This window comes from Dermochelys coriacea, chromosome 24 (assembly GCF_009764565.3).
Source record: "Dermochelys coriacea isolate rDerCor1 chromosome 24, rDerCor1.pri.v4, whole genome shotgun sequence".
Taxonomy (NCBI): Eukaryota; Metazoa; Chordata; order Testudines; family Dermochelyidae; genus Dermochelys; species Dermochelys coriacea.
This window is the reverse complement of record NC_050091.1, coordinates 5,070,595-5,086,146: the sequence shown is the minus strand read 5'-3', so window position 1 is coordinate 5,086,146 and position 15,552 is coordinate 5,070,595. Positions and strand designations below refer to the sequence as shown.

The 15,552-nt window shown below is 52.5% G+C and overlaps 1 protein-coding gene across 1 annotated transcript; it reads left to right on the top strand.

Moving 5' to 3' along the window:
* The first annotated feature begins 4,573 nt into the window (after positions 1 to 4,573).
* On the top strand, positions 4,574 to 13,485 carry LOC119848121 (glycosylated lysosomal membrane protein). Its single transcript, XM_038383495.2, has 6 exons — positions 4,574 to 4,755; positions 7,665 to 7,922; positions 8,511 to 8,699; positions 9,963 to 10,181; positions 11,066 to 11,343; positions 11,842 to 13,485. The coding sequence occupies exons 1-6, from the start codon at positions 4,663 to 4,665 to the stop codon at positions 12,008 to 12,010; spliced, it is 1,206 nt and encodes a 401-aa protein (XP_038239423.1). The 5' UTR covers positions 4,574 to 4,662; the 3' UTR covers positions 12,011 to 13,485.
* Positions 13,486 to 15,552: the final 2,067 nt, after the last annotated feature.

Here is a 15,552-nt window from a genome sequence, read left to right as displayed (position 1 = left end):
ACTATAGGGCAGTGGTGCGATCGTTTAACTGAACACTGTGATACCTAGAACGTATATAGATTCGTCGTCCTCTGACTCTTGTGGTTTAAGTAACTTCACAGTGCAGATCCAAAAGCAGGTAAGGAAGAATTCTGCCCCATCAGCTTCCACTCACCTATCACTTCATTCCCTGAGACTTTGGGTTTGAGTGGTGCCCTGAGCTGCACATCTTTGAACAGAGAGATCATTCTGCCTATTTACCCTGCATGTGAGCACCAAAGCTTGGCTACTAAAATAGTGCTGGGGCTAGCTGGTAGATTTAACTCTGCTTTGTCTGAATGCTGGAGGTGGGGCTGTTCAAGATTTGGGAGCTCCCTTCTACTTGCACTAAAAGGGATTAGTCCAAGGGGAATTAATTACCTGCCGCATGAGGTGCAAATAGTTAGCAAAGTTGATGTATAATATCTGAAACTTCAAATAGCCACCTTAAGTTGGTGCTTTTACTTGAACAAGCTCCTGTTTCTGCTTGTGCGACACTGATGCAAATCCACCACTATGGAGGCCGGGGGTGTGGCTAGCATTTTAGAGCAAAGGACTCCTGAAATCAGGGTGGCTGGGGTCTATTCCCAACTCTGACAGAGACTTGTGACCTTGGGTAAGTACCTTCACTTTTCTGTGCCTCAGTTTCTCCCTGGGGTAATACTTCCATGGTAGTAGAGGTTCTGAGGCTTTATCTATTCTCTGTAATGTGCTCTGAAATCCTCCAGTGGGAGGTATACGTGTATCATAAAGGAGCAGCAATCCACAGCCAGGGACTAAGAATTCCATGCTAGCAACCACATCGATCCATGTATCTCACACTGGCTTCGGAACAGCATGTGCTAGGGTTCACTGCTCCCCTTGAACCACCCACTGACAAGCTCCCTGTGCTATGTGCCCGTGCCATGGCTGTGATCTGTGCCCTATCCTTATTACCCACAATTTACACGGTCTCAGGAAACCGATTTTCAAATCAGGAGGAGGTGTATTTCCTGCTAGGGTGGGTGTGTATTTAATGCCTGCTGGGTGGCTTACTCCATTTCTGATGGGGTCTGTGCTTCCTTAGCTACCATGTTTAATGTGTCAACCTGTTGCTGGATCATTCTGTGCCAATACAAATGGATTTAAAGCAGACTGGGCCTGGTGGCCGAATGCTGGGTCCCATCTTTAGTGATTTGATACCATACATCTCTAAACCACAGGAGTGTCCAGAATATCCCAGGTGGCTTTCCCAGCTGCAAGAAGGTGAGCCTCAGTCCCCCAGCTATTTATCCATTGCGTGCCTCATACCCACTTCCAAATCTAATTCCCATCTCTCTGTGGGCTTGCTCCACCCAGACCTCTGACTTCTTTCTGTCTCCCATGGACCTCAAATCCACCTTCACACACCCTTTGCATCCGATGAAGTGAGCTGTAGCTCACGAAAGCTTATGCTCTAATAAATTTGTTAGTCTCTAAGGTGCCACAAGTACTCCTTTTCTTTTTGCGAATACAGACTAACACGGCTGCTACTCTGACACCCTTTGCACAGTTGCAGGGTGCTCTTGTGCTTTCCCATCCATCTAACCCTCCCCTTCGCTTTTCCAAGACTGACTCCCTTCCCTTCTTTAAATTTCACCTTAAAACCCTCCCTTTCTCTTTCACTTACAGCCAAAGTCTTGAGCAGCATGCGTGAGTGTGCCTGAAGCATGTCAAGAGAAGAGGGATTGCATTGTCTGAAGTGTTAATGTTCTCTCTCTCTCCCGCCTTTGGACGGGTCACACAAGCTCCAAGTTAAAGGCAGGAGGGGGAGAGGAGGCTGCTCAGGGCTAAAACCGTCTTTTTTTTTTTTTTTCCCATTGATTCGTAGACTTTAAAGTTAGAAGGGACCATCATGTTCATCTAATCTGACCTGCTGTACGTTGCAGGCCACAGAACATCACCCAGCCACTCCTGTAAAAGCCCCCTAAGCTTTGGCTTAGTTATTGACATCTTCAAATCATGATTCAAAGATTTCAAGTTACACAGCATTCACCATTTACACTAGTTTAAATGTACAAGTGACCCAGGCCCCATGCTCAGAGAAACCCCAGGGGCTCTGCCAGTCTGACCTAGGGGAAAATTCCTTCCCTCCCCTCCCCTGCAAATCTGCTGATCAGTTAGACCCGGAGCATGTGGGCAAGACCCACTAGCTAGACACTTGGAAAACAATTCTCTGTTGCAACTCGGAGGCCTCCCCAGCTAACCGTTGGAGATAGTTGGATATCTCCGGCAGTTGGAGATAGTTGCTGCTGGCAGTCGCAGATCGGCTACATACCATTGCAAGCAGCCTCCTCCTACTACCCCTGCCATAAACTTATCAAGCTCAGTCTTGAAGCCAGTTAGGTTTTCTGCCCCCACTGCTCTCTTTGGGAGGCTGCTCCAGAACTTCACTCCTCTGATGGTTAGAAACCTTCATCTAAGGTCAAGCCTAAACTTCTTGATGGCTGGTTTATAGCCATTTGTGCTTGTGTCCACATTGGTCTTAACTTAAATAACTCCCCTCCCTCCTTGGTATTTATCCCTCTGATGTATTTATAGACTGTAATCAGATCTCCCCGAGCTGCCTTTTGGTCAGGCTAAACAAGCCAAGCTCTTTGAGTCTCCTCTCATAAAGCAGGTTTTCCATCCCTTGGACCATCCTAGTTCCCCTTCTCCGAAGCTGCAGTTTGAATTCATCTTTCTTAAACATGGGAGACCAGAACTGTGCACACTATTCCAGCTGAGGGCCTTTTCCTCAGGGCCTTGTTTAATGGTACTAACACTTCCCTGTCTCTACCGGAAATACCTTGCCTGGTGCATCCTGGGACTGCAGTAGCCCTTTTCACAGCCGCATCACATTGTTGGCTTATAGTCATCCTGTGATCAACCTGTACACTCGTGTCTTTCTCCTCCACTGTTGCCTCCAACTGATAAGTCCCCAGCTTATAGCAAAAATTCTTGTTGTTAGTTCCTAGGGCATGTCTTTGCACTATTAAATTTCATCCCTTTCCTATTACTCTAGTTTTCAAGGTCAGCCAGATCGTCTCAACTACCTCAGGATCTGGGCCAAAGTTCCTGCAACCAGAACGTAGGCCTTACCTACGCATGTTGCTTAGTGCACGAAGGGATGGTGCTCAGATAGTGTGGTGATGATGAGCGTGGTATAAGAACCTCTGTAGAATAGAGCAGACATAAGTTGCACCTATTTAACTATAGTTTAAAAAACGATGTAGCTAAACCAATACAAACGCCCATGTGGACCCACTTAAGTCAGTTTACGGCTCACTAAGAGCAGTTTAGCTTGCATCAGTTTCAGTAAAATCAGGGCCACTTCTGGGTATAGACAAAATGGTGGTGTCCGTGCATGAAGCTGAATGGAATAGTCCTTGCATTCCCGTAGAGAAGCTGATCTACAGAGAATTTTTTGCTGTTATGCCTTGACAATGAATAGGTGGCTGGTGGACTGAGACCACTGTCCAACACTGTGACCTTGTCTCATTGTTTCCTTGTGCTCTCCTGCTTGGTTGTAGTTACCTGGGGTCTCTTGCCTTATACTTAGATTGGAAGCTCTTTGGGCGGGGACCATTTTTTTGTGTTTGTACAGCACCTTGCACCATGGGATAGGCTCCTAAGCACTGCTGCAATGCCAATAATACATAATAGTCATGGTAATGGGAGACCATTGAAAGGGGAGATGTGGGAAGTTATTAGAGAAAATAAGTCCCCCCCTTCTCCCAATAAAGGTGGTATTAAATGCTTCGCAGCTCACCCTCTATTTGTGCTGCAGCTACTGCGTTTCTGCCGTGGAAATCTTAACAGAACGTATGCATGGCAGCAAGGTCAGTGTGCTTGTCTTTTGCCACTTGTACGTGGTATAGCTGTGGTGTTCCATCCCAGAGGTGGCTGCATTTCAGAGGGGGGGGAATGATCCTTGCAGCTATAGAGATTATGTCTACATTGCACACTAAGCTTGGGCTCTGACTCAGGTTTGAGCCAAAGCCCCCCACCCTTCCTTCTGCAAACAAATCAGTCTGACTCCAATCAACAAGGACTCAGGACTTGGGGCCTGGGCCCCTGCTGAGGGGGTGGGTTAGAGCCTGAATCCTGCTGGGGCTCGGATCTGAGCCCAGTCATTCTGCAGCGTGGATGCGGCTCGAGCTGCAGACCTGAGTCAGGGGGCCTGCGGCCGTGCAGGGTGGATGCAGGAGCACGGTCAGCAGAGCCAGGTCCAGCCCAGGTTTACAGTGCAGTGCGGATGCTCAAGTGTGGTCTTGGAAACACCCAGTCCACGAGCTCGGGTCCCCAGAGCCGGACATACGACGTAGCGTAAACGTCCTCGCGTGGGCCTGGATCTTGGGCCTTGTGGGAGGCAGGCTGGCTGTGGACCAAGCCCAGACTCGGGGCCCGCGCGAGCTGGATCAAAGCGCTTTGGGATGACAGATGTCGAATAAACACCAAAGCGTTAACTTGGCGCGAGTGAGAGGTGGGAACAGCCCCCTGTGGGCGACTCCCCCCCCCCCTCTTTTCAGGGGGCGGCTCCTTTAAGAGCCCTCCTCTCCTTTAAGAGAAGGCAGCCCTGCCCCTTTAAGGAGGGACGAGCCGGGCAGGCGCACGTGAGGAGAGAGTTGCAACACAGTAACCATCATGCCGGGCGGGGGGCGCCTCCTGCTCCCCGGCGTGTGGCTGCTGGGGAGCTTCTCCGGCCTGCTGGCGGCCGCGGGGGGCTATCGGAGGCAGGTGAGCGGAGGGGACCCGGGGGCTTTGCCCATCGGGCGGCAGAAGCGGATTTAGTGGCTGTTGCAACTTCTGGTGTCGGACCCCGGGGACGGTCCGTGCAAAGAGGGGAGCGATCAGCCTGGGGGGGAGGGGGCGCTCTGCAGGCTGGGCTGGGGGGTGGTTTTGTTTTTGGGGGTGGCTGATTTGGGATTCATTCAGTTAGCTGGACCTGCGTCTCCCCCGCTGCGCCCTTCCCCAGATGTTGTTGGCTGAGGTCTTTCTCTCTCCGTGCGAGCGTGCAATCGCCCTGCCTTCCCTCTTGCTGACTTTTGGGTTGGCTGTAGCCCCTGCTGAGTCCGATAAGGGGAACCAGCTGCCCTGCCCTGGGGGTGGAGGGCGAGCGCGGGCCCTCCGGGAAGCTGGCTTCTTACCCGGGCCCGCCGGCTCCTAATGATCCTTCCCTACAGCCGGGCCGGGGACAAGCCCGGGAATGAAATAAACCAGAGGCCTGGAGCTTGGAAGCCCCCAATAAGCAGCTTGAAGAAATGGGGGCTGGGGGGGGCACAATCCCGCACATGCTGAAGCTTGGATCTGGGCTCAATACCCCTCTTGGGCTCTGAGGGGTCCAGTAGCCTTGGGGGCCCTTTCTGTGAACTGGGGTCTGGCCCAGTGGGGGGGGGGCTGGGGGGCTCAGAACCCTGCTAATGGCACCACATGGGGGGCCTGCCCAGTAATAATTGAGGGTGTGCCCTCAGTGGGGAGACTCTGCAGAGAGAGGGCGGGGAATGCCTGGCTCGGGCAGACCCTTGTCAGCCCTCTAGGGGGGGGTCGCAGCAGATCAGTATGGCAGTGAGTGCTGGGGGGTCATTGTCCTGCAAGTATCTGGTCTGTGGCTGGAGTGGAGGTCGTCTGTTCTTGGGGCATATTCGTTCCTGTGTGTAGCTAATGAATAACAGGTTTCAGAGTAGCAGCCGTGTTAGTCTGTATTCGCAAAAAGAAAAGGAGGACTTGTGGCACCTTAGAGACTAACAAATTTATTAGAGCATAAGCTTTCGTGAGCTTGAGCTGTAGCTCACGAAAGCTTATGCTCTAATAAATTTGTTAGTCTCTAAGGTGCCACAAGTACTCCTTTTCTTTTAATGAATAACACACACCCTGGTGATGGCCAGCTATCAGCCCTCTCTTCTCAGCACCCTCCTGGCTGTCAACAGCTGTCTGCTCTCCCCAGCAGGCCTCTTACTCCTGACTCATGGGAGTATGACACTTGCTTAGAGACAGGTTTCAGCGTAGCAGCCGTGTTAGTCTGTATTCGCAAGTAGAAAAGCAGTACTTGTGGCACCCTAGAGACTAACCAATTTATTAGAGCATAAGCTTTCGTGAGCTACAGCTCACTTCATCGGATGCATCCGATGAAGTGAGCTGTAGCTCACGAAAGCTTATGCTCTAATAAATTGGTTAGTCTCTAGGGTGCCACAAGTACTGCTTTTCTACTTGCTTAGAGAGTTTCTGGCTTTCCCTGGCATGCCCTTTCGAAGCAGGAAGTGGAACTGCTGAGCTGGTTCCTTTCTAAACCTGCAAGCTCCGGGCTAGCAACTGTGGGGCTTCTGCTTCTGCAAAGCGCTCTGGCTCTTTGGGACTTCTCTTTTTAGTTTGATCAAGCTTGGAAGAAGGGAAACCTCTTGGATCTGCTCTACTTAATCCTGCCTTGGGGGGTGGGGATGAACTAGATCACCCCTTGAGATCCCTTCCCGCCCTACATTTCTGTGGGTCTAGGAAAAACTGGGTTTGTCCCAAAATAACTTAGTTAGGGGTGCGATTTATTTTAACTTCTTTGATTTTTTTTAAAGCAATATAGTTATACCAGTACAACCCTCTCATTGTGGCTGCAGTTATGGTGTACAGTTGTGTACTGGTGTAAAGGTGCCTTGTACTGGTATCACTTATTTTCCCTTCTCATAGAGGAATAGCTATACATAATCCCATTTATGCTGCCTCCACACTTGTATGGCTTCAGCTATCCTAGGATAGGTGAAGTGGCACAACTTTTTTGTGGGTTTTGACAAGGCTTCATGATATGCCTGGGGAGCGTTTGTCGTCTGTCCCGTGTAATCAGAGCATAGAAGCAAGACCAGCAGCAAACCTCTTTCCCCTGCATCAGAAAGAAACTGAACATCGATGTCCTTCCCTTCCCTTGGTGGTTGACATTCTGCTCCTTTTGGTCAGATACTTTGGCTGAAGTGAAGCACACAACAAAATCGGAGGTTGCTCAATGATGGGAGCTCTGTGTAGATGGTTTGGATGATTCGATGGGTCTCTTCCACCTCTTAACACCTGGAGCCTTGTGTGCCAGACTGACGATATCTGGGGCAAACCTGATGGAATTAGGAGAAACCTTCTTGAATTGGGTTTAATACCTGTGGGGTCCACTGTATTCAAAAATGCAGTTGTGTGTGTTACGGTGGAATTGTACCTCACTCCTGTAGGAGGAGCAGGATATAAGCCCTGTCTGCCATGGGAGGATGGCCTAATGGTTAGGGGACAAGCCTCAGGCTTGGGAGACCTGGGTACAGTTCCCAACTCTGCCCCAGACTCCTTGTGTGAGATCAGGCAAGCCACTGAGACTCACTGGGCCTCAGTTTTCCCCCATACCTCATAGGCGGTGTGAGAGATTGAAGACCGCAAAGATTTTCTCATGCCTCGATGCTATGGTAATGGGTCCCAGACAGGTAGCTAAGACGCTGGATGGCAGCCTAATGGGCCCATATAATGCAGCGCTCCAGACCCTGGTGGGCCGAAGGAGTCCAAGGCTGTCTAAACTGGTCCTGCCGCTGCCCAGCAGGGCACACATGCTGAGTGGAGTCTAATGAGCTGAGGAACGGTCTGTGTGAGGTTAATAATGCCCTGCCCGCGCTCTGCCTCCCACCGCCCAGGTAACCCTGCAGTGCATCCCTGGCTCGAACAGCTCCTCCGCCAGCCTCCTGCATGTGCGGGCCGTGGGCCGGAACGACACCCTGCACTACGTGTGGAGCAGCATCGGGGCACCTACCATGCTGCTGCTCTACACCCGGAGCGAGAGCAGCGCCCTGCACGTCAACTGGACCAAGCTCCTTTCAGCCTCCCCCGCCGGAGCCATCTGGATCGAGCCTCCCGGAAGCGTCGTCTACTCCGCTGCTGTCGTCTTCACGAAGGTCAGGGGTGGTGGTGGGGTGGGGGAGGCTGGGTCAGAGCTTCAGGGGCCACCCCAGGAAGGAGCCACCTACTTAGCTCCTGGCACAACTGGTCCTAGAAGGTGGCGTCCAGCTCCACCATGCAGGACATCCGGCTGCCCTTCGTTTGTGCCCATTTGCTGCCTGATTTGGTGGGGGAGAGGGGCTGTCCCTACGCAGCCTTCTCCAGTGCGCTGTCCCCCATCTGCTTCCCGGGGGGGGGTGCACCCACCACTTCCTTTGGGGTGGGAACCCTGCTGTGGTTGCAAATTGGGAAACTCTGCTGCCTCTTAGTCTGTGTGCTGTGCCGTATATGTCTGGCAGGAGGCAGCTCCTTTCCCGGGGGGGGGGGAACAAGCATGCTCACTGGGGCAGGTGGGATGAAAGGAGGGGGAGAGATTTGCAATGGAGGGTGCTTCCCTCAGTAGTCAGGTGAAATAGGTGGAACGTGCCTGGTGCCCTGCATTGCCGAGGGGCTGGGGTCAAGTATGCACGCACGTGCGTGGTGGTGGTGGGTGTTTAAAATCTCTTCCCATGCAAATCGAGGGCCCCTCTCCTTCCTGCTTCCAGGTGTTCGAGTACAACGGGACCAAGGCGTCGGGACTCTCCAAGAGGCAGGAGGAGCCCTTCTACCCCTCCTATGACCTGGCTCGCTTCTCCTGGCAGATCGTGAACCAGACGGCCCTCACGGCCAAGTTCCAGGGGATAAACACCTTGGACCCTGGGGGGGCCTCCCACAATGGCACCATCTCCTTCCAGGTGAGGCAGCCCTCCCCCGCTCCGCATCCTTCCCAGGGGAGGGGTCTGTTGCCACTAGCCGTCCAAGGGTGTGACCCAATGTCCACTGAAAGTGATGGGAGGCTTCCCAAGAGTTCTGAATAGGGCCCCTTGGGCCTTTTTGATTCGACCCCCTGTGCCATTGGATATATGCCACACGCTCTTCTGCTCCCTTACCCTCCAGGCACCTCTCTGTGCACCCCTCCTGCCCCCCACTGGGCTCTCCGCTGCCTCTCCTCTGTTGCTGCCGACCCCTCCCTGTCCTGTGCTGGTGCACTGATCCCCTCCCCAGCCCTGTTTGCATTCCCCAAACAGCGTTCTTCCCCCTACAGCGACATGCATGCATATGTACCCTTCCCCTCACCTCTTCCTGATCAAGTAGGGGAAAGGGCCTCCTCCCTGAGCTCAGAGCAGGGCCATGGTTAGGTGGGGCTGCGTTGGGACCTGCTTCCTGATTACCAGAAGCCGCCCCCCCCCCCATTATATCCCTCTGGGAATAGAACCCCGGAGTCCTGGCTCCCAGTCTCCTGTGCTGTAGTGTTAGAGCGTTCCCCAGAGAATGGACCACTCCTTACTGGTTCCCCAGTGGCCCAGCAAGACCCCAAGGTTTCTCTGACCTTCTCCCAGCCCCCAGGACTATTTGGAGTAGGTTCGCAGGGTTCATAGATTTAGGAGAGGTGGGGTCATTCTGATCCTCTGGTCGAACCTCCTGTCTAACACAGGCCAAAGAACCTTGCCCAGCAATTGCTGCATCCAGCCCATAACTTCTGGGGGAGCTAGCGTCTCTCCCTAAGAAAGACATCCAGGCTTGACTTAAAGGCTGGAAGAGATGGCGAATCCTCCAGGGCCTTAGGTGCATTGTTATTCCAATGGTAACGCCACTGGGCTGGGTAATCTGGCACAGTTTCATCACCGTAGGCTCCTGGTCACTGTAGGACGTATGGAGCTATAAGGGGTGTCGTGACGAGTCCCCCATATCCTTGCTGTAACACTTGTGTTATGGTAGCACTGAAATTGGACCCCCTAATGCTGTGTGCTGCACAGACATGATGCAGCCCCTGTCTGAAAGAGCTGACAACGTGAATGGACAAAGGAGGGTGTGAGGGGAAACTGAGGCGTAAAAAGGGGACATGACTTGCCCAAGCTCACCCAGCAGGTCCGTTGCAGCGCTGGGAGCAGACCCCATGAGTTCTGAGTCTTGGCCTGCTAGACACTGCTATTCCTCTCGTATGCCTCCGCCTCCAGGTGACTGCCTACGAGCAGGGTGGCCGGGACGGCCCCCTCCCTCGCCTCCTGCACACCGCCAACAGCTCCAAGGTGGAGTTCATCATGGACAACGTGGCTCCACGCGGCAACAGGTCTCGCTTCCTGCTGGAGGTGGTCACGGTGGAGGAGAAAGGCAGGCACAAGAGGCTGCAGTCGGTGCGGTCCATTGATGATGAGTACACGCCCACCATCTTTGAGGTGAGGGCTAGGGGGTGCTATGGTGCTGAAAGCCATCTAGCTGCCTAGACAGAGGCTGATTAGGAGATCAGACACCACAGTAATGGGCACCATGTAGGAGCTGATATAGAATAGAATGCAGGAGGGAAGAGGCTGGAGTAGGCGGGAATATGATCCATGCTGGAGGTGTCCCATTCTAATGGCTGATGCATATATTGAGGATAAGAGTCTACTACCAGTGACAGCAAGTGGAGTTCCTCCTTTAACTCAAGTGGTAGAGGTGCAGGCCCTTGGTGCTGCATGCTGCTAGTGACCTGAAGAGGTTCTGATATTGGCATGGGAGGACATGCAGGTTTAAGTCCAGCTTGGCTGGAAAACAAAACTTCCTGAGAAACATTGCTTGTTTGGGTTGGAATTTTGTCTTTGATGGAGACTTTCTGGACTGCTATAATTCTTAAGCTTCAAAAGTAAAGGTTAAGGTTAGCAAAGGACCCTTCGTCTAATATTTGTTCCCACGGTGTTTTGTTTATGGCTTCTACAATCTCTCTGTGCTATTCAGGCTCCTAAGGGAAGTTTCAGCTTGTGGGGGGGGGGAAATCCAGGCACGAGAAAGTGAAGTCACTTGCCTGAGTCAGTGCCAGAGCTGGGAAAGGAAACCCAGGAGTCCTGGCCCTCCGCTTTGACCAGCAGAATGTGCTTTCCTGGGTTCTGTCCTTGGCATTGAAAGGAATCCTGGCTCTCAGCCCCCCTTGCTCTAACCATTAGATCATGCTCCCTCCCAGTGCTGGGGACAGACCCCAGGAGTCCTTGATCCCGGCTCCCCTGCTCCAGTGTGAGAACAGTTGGTCGTGCTTTGTCTGCCTTCTTTATGTGTTGCTCTCTCTCCTCTGTCTGGGTGGGGGCAGATGGCCCAGCTGGTGTCTGAGCTCCGCAATGACAGCATCGGCCCGAGCTTCTTCCAGTGGAAGACAACAGCGTACGGCTCCAGGGATGCCAGCCGGGAGAACGCCATCCGCTGCCGCTACTACCCCCTGCAGACGGCCAACCGGACACTGCCGGGGCCCAGCATCGCACACGCCTATTTCGGGGAGGATCTGGGCCACAGCCACAGCATCGCCGCCATCAATATCTCCTTCAGCGGCGAGGACGGGGAGATCTACGCTGAGAAGGGCTACCTGAGCTGGTGAGTGGTACCTTCCTTCTGCTACCCCTGCCTGTCTGAGTAGTGTCTCCCCACCCCCCAGCAGTGCTGTCTTCTACCCACTACCCAGAGTGCTAGGTGCTGCCCATGTGCATGGATGGGTGCAGCCCCTGCCCTGAAGAGCTCCGGGCTGAAGGCCTTTGTTTGACTCTTGTTGCTCCCTGTGGTTGGCTGCTGCTGCCCCACTCCCTCTCCCGACAGGCCTGTGGCTTGGAAAGGTCAGTCACTGAGCCCCATCTCTGCCTGCCCTTCAAGTAGCTTCCTGTGCCCTCTGCCACGGGCTACTTCAAACTCCACCCCACTATCTCTGCACAGAGGGAAAGTGACTGGCCTGCAGTCTCCCAAGTCCAGTGCCTTAGCTCCAAGGCCATCCTCTGTCCCCATTCCCGGGAGGAAGGAGGCTATGGGATTCTGCTGATTGGCCCAAACAGGCTTCTTCATGGCTGGCTAGCCTCTTCCTTTGCTCCCTGCCTCCATCAGGTCTGCCTTGTTCGGCTTCGGCACGCCCCCGAAAGACGCCTTCTCTCCCCTCGTGATGGCCATCATGGCTGTGGCCCTGGGCACCCCCGTGGTGCTGCTGCTGGCGGGGGCCCTTGTGGTGCTGTTCGCGCGGAGGAAGCGCCATTCCCAGTACGAGCCCATCAACTGACCGACGTGGGCAGGACTTGGAAACAGCTAGCGCCAGCCACAGTTCTCTTGCCGGACCCTTGGGCTCTCCCAAGGCTCCTGAAGTGGCTGCTCCTGGGAACTTATTTATTAACTGCCATGGTTACTCATCCTCTTCTCTTTCTCTGTAGTCCTGACCCCTCGTCAATCCAGGCTCAGAGGGGAATAGTGCAATGATCTGCAGAGCTACCTCTGCACCCTGGATCCTGGCTCTTCAGAGCTCGGCATGATGGGGTGGGAAGGAGACGCGCCCTGTATTCATAACTGTTCAGCTGTCTGATGCCTTGAGGATGCACTGATCCATTTCTCCCTTACTGCTTCTAAAAGACTTTTAGAAGCAGTATCTGGCACTGAAGTTCTCCAGAGGGGCTCTAGAATACATTCCAGGGCAGGGCTGGGATCCAGCAGGGCCTGCCAGAGAAATGTGTCTCTTAGGGAGGTCAGAAGCATTAGCAGTTTCTAGTCCAGTGTCTAGCTTCTCCCTTCACTCCACCCATCAGTGCACCTGACCCAGCATTCACAAATACAGAACCTGCCCATAGGATGCTTTGCAAGGTGCTACCCTGCTTCTGGTTTTTAATCACTGCTCTTGTTTTAAACCAGCCAGCAAGGGATTGTGGCTCGGGGGGGGGGTGTGTGTGTGTGGGGGGGGGGGGGGGTTGGTTGTGTTCACCACTGGGAGAAATTATCTTCTGTCTCCTTAAAAAGGAGAAACCACTAGTCGTCTTCTCCCACAAGGAGACATCAGAGGCTGGGTCACGGAAGGCAACGTGCCTTTGCTGTATAAATCACCAGATTGTGAGCTCATCAGCAACCTACTTACACCCCCCACATGCCACGCACTTGTGTTCATAAAGTCATCAGTTCCCTGGAGGGAGAAGATGGTGTCACACAGTTCTAACACTCGGCCGCATGCTCACCAGTGAGGCAATCTGCTGCCCGTGAATTCGAACTGTACGTGGGACAGCGAAAAGGTTGCCTTTCGCCAATAGGGCAGAGGCTTTTCAGAATGAGCTAATGACTTTGGGGTGTGTCAATGTTAGGTGTCCAACATGAGTGTTCTCAAAAGGGGCCAGATCTTTATTTCTTTTGTCAGTGGGTTGGTGCTTGGCCCTGCCTGCAAAACGGGGCCTCTTCTGAGGTACCTCAAGTTGGGACTGGTGATTTTTTTTTTTTTTTGGGTACCCTTTTGAAAATCTTGGCCTGAAAGGTCTATTTCTGAGGGTCCAACACTCCCCCCAGCTTGCAAGTTCCAGATCCCACTGCTGTTATACCCTTACTCTCACTCTGCTGAGTTTGCTCAAAGGAGCCAGCTCTGAACGTGTTATTTGAAATCTCATCCAGTGCCTCACTGTGCTATATTTAATTCACTCTGTGTTTGTGAGGTGGTTGCAGGTGTGCTTCAGATGCTTCTATCTTTGATCTGCCTTTTGGACCAATTAAAGAATATTTTTAAGACCTCTGTGCCTTTCGGTGGCTTTGTACATCTGTAGGGACAGGCTGCTGGTACACGTATTTTGAGTGGTGCCTGGGGCCCTGGGCTAGGTGCCATCTGAATACCGAAGTAGACAAATCCCTGCCCCACAGATTGAAATAAATTGTCATGTGTCCTGCTCAGCCAGGACAAACCATTGTGGGCAGCAAGACCCAGTGTTCAAAGGGCATTCCAGCTTCATTGCAGGAACACCCACCTGGGATAATGGTGAAGATAGTAAAAATTATTAAAAGGGAGTAAGTCTTCACTGATTTCACTATTGAAAGGGAAATGAAATCTTGGTTTCTTTTCTCTAGTGCTGAACGGGGCCTCAGCTCTCTGGTGGCCTATTTTAATTCAACTAGTTTTACAATTGAGGGCTTCTGGCTCTTGTGTGGGTCACAGTAAAAAGCCAATCCCGTAAGATCTCCCAGGCAAACCCGGCTTGGCTGGTGCCTACATGGCAGACCGATAGAGGAACTGGTCATGGCTGATTTGGTGTGGTGGTCTGATGCAGTGCCCCCACTGGGGGTTAGGTGGGATTGTGTTGCTGGAGGGGTAGCTGCTCAGGTGAGAGGTGAAATGAATTACCCCAGGTCATTTTAAAGATCAAAGATGGCAACCGTTTGGGCAGCCGTTTAAAGTTAGTGTCCCAGCCAAATTCCAGAGATTTGGAATTTACCTTTCTCCCCGCAGTCTCAGTTGGCACCGGATGTTGCTCCCCTTTCTGGATTACTCTTTACTGTTTCTGTGCTACAGTGTTCCGCCCCAGAACTGGCTGCATTTCCTCAGTGGAAGAAATAATTCCTCTGTCATGCCAATCTGTTTGTGATCAATTTTTAATGGTTGCCAAATAGCTTAAGGTGCAAGGTAGTAGAGTAGCAGCATCTCTCTCTGCCTGGGTTTGATCTACGTCCATCCTGTTGCTAACAGAGCAATGTCTGAGTCCGCTCCCTCCCCTAGCAAGTGACAGCAAGATGCTGGAGAGTAGAGAATCAAACTGAGCCTGGCCTAGCTGCTGGCTCTGGGCCTGTGGGAACTGCCTGTCTCAGCTGGTACACGTTATGTCCAGATTTCAAACGAGGCATGGGTTTGCCAACTGCTCTGTAGCATTTAGTGCTATCCTGCCTGCCATGTCACGTGAGATGACCCAACCTCAGAGAAACAGGTGAGTTAGCTTAGGTAAGGCCCTAGAGGGCAGGCCCAGTGTTTAGAATCCAAACTCTACGGCTCCGGGGTGGTTGGTTGAGAGTTTCTGGTCCAGTCCCATTTCTAATGTAAACAGTTCTTGCCTTTATGACAAGGAATCAGTTCTGGCTCCATGCCTACAGCTGTCTTTGGGGGGGAGGGGGGGTGGCTGTCTGATGTATTGCACACAGGCCTAGAAGTGTAAAGGGGAGCAGAGAGAGCTTTAGCATGGAGGGCACTGCCCCTGTCTGGGATGAACTTGTTCCGTCCTCCCCAAGCTAATTTATTTAATGGGACAACGGTCTGCTGTGTATATAAATAACAGTAATAACCTCTAATGCTATCTAGCTCTTTTCACCAAAGGAGTTCAGTGTCATTATCTCCACTTTACTGATTTTGGTGGGGGGGGGGGGGGAGGAGGGGACTGAGGCACAGAGAGGGGAAGTGACTTGCTCATGGTTGCCCAGTAGGCTTCAAGTATCTCTGTGACAGCATGGTGCAGATGTGCTCTAGTGATGAAATCCTGTCTTCTGGTACCGCTCACGTTGACTTCCCAGCAGCCAGGGTTTCACTGCAGGAGCCTGGGTGCGCTTGCACTGCACTGTAGACAGGGAGTGTCTAACCTGTGGGACTTTCTGCTTCAGGACTCCAGCTGGATGATTCTTAAAAAGACAGGCTCATGTGGTGCTCGGCTCCAGTGTTCGTTGCAGATCAAATCCCACACACTTGTGCTGATCGTTCATGGGCTTTGGAGCTGAACTTGCCACCTTTTGTGATGTTTCTGTATCTACGATTCTGGGCTAAAGCAACCCCAACCTCATGCTGCAGGGTTGCAAGCCTGAAGGAGTCAGGAATTCCACGCA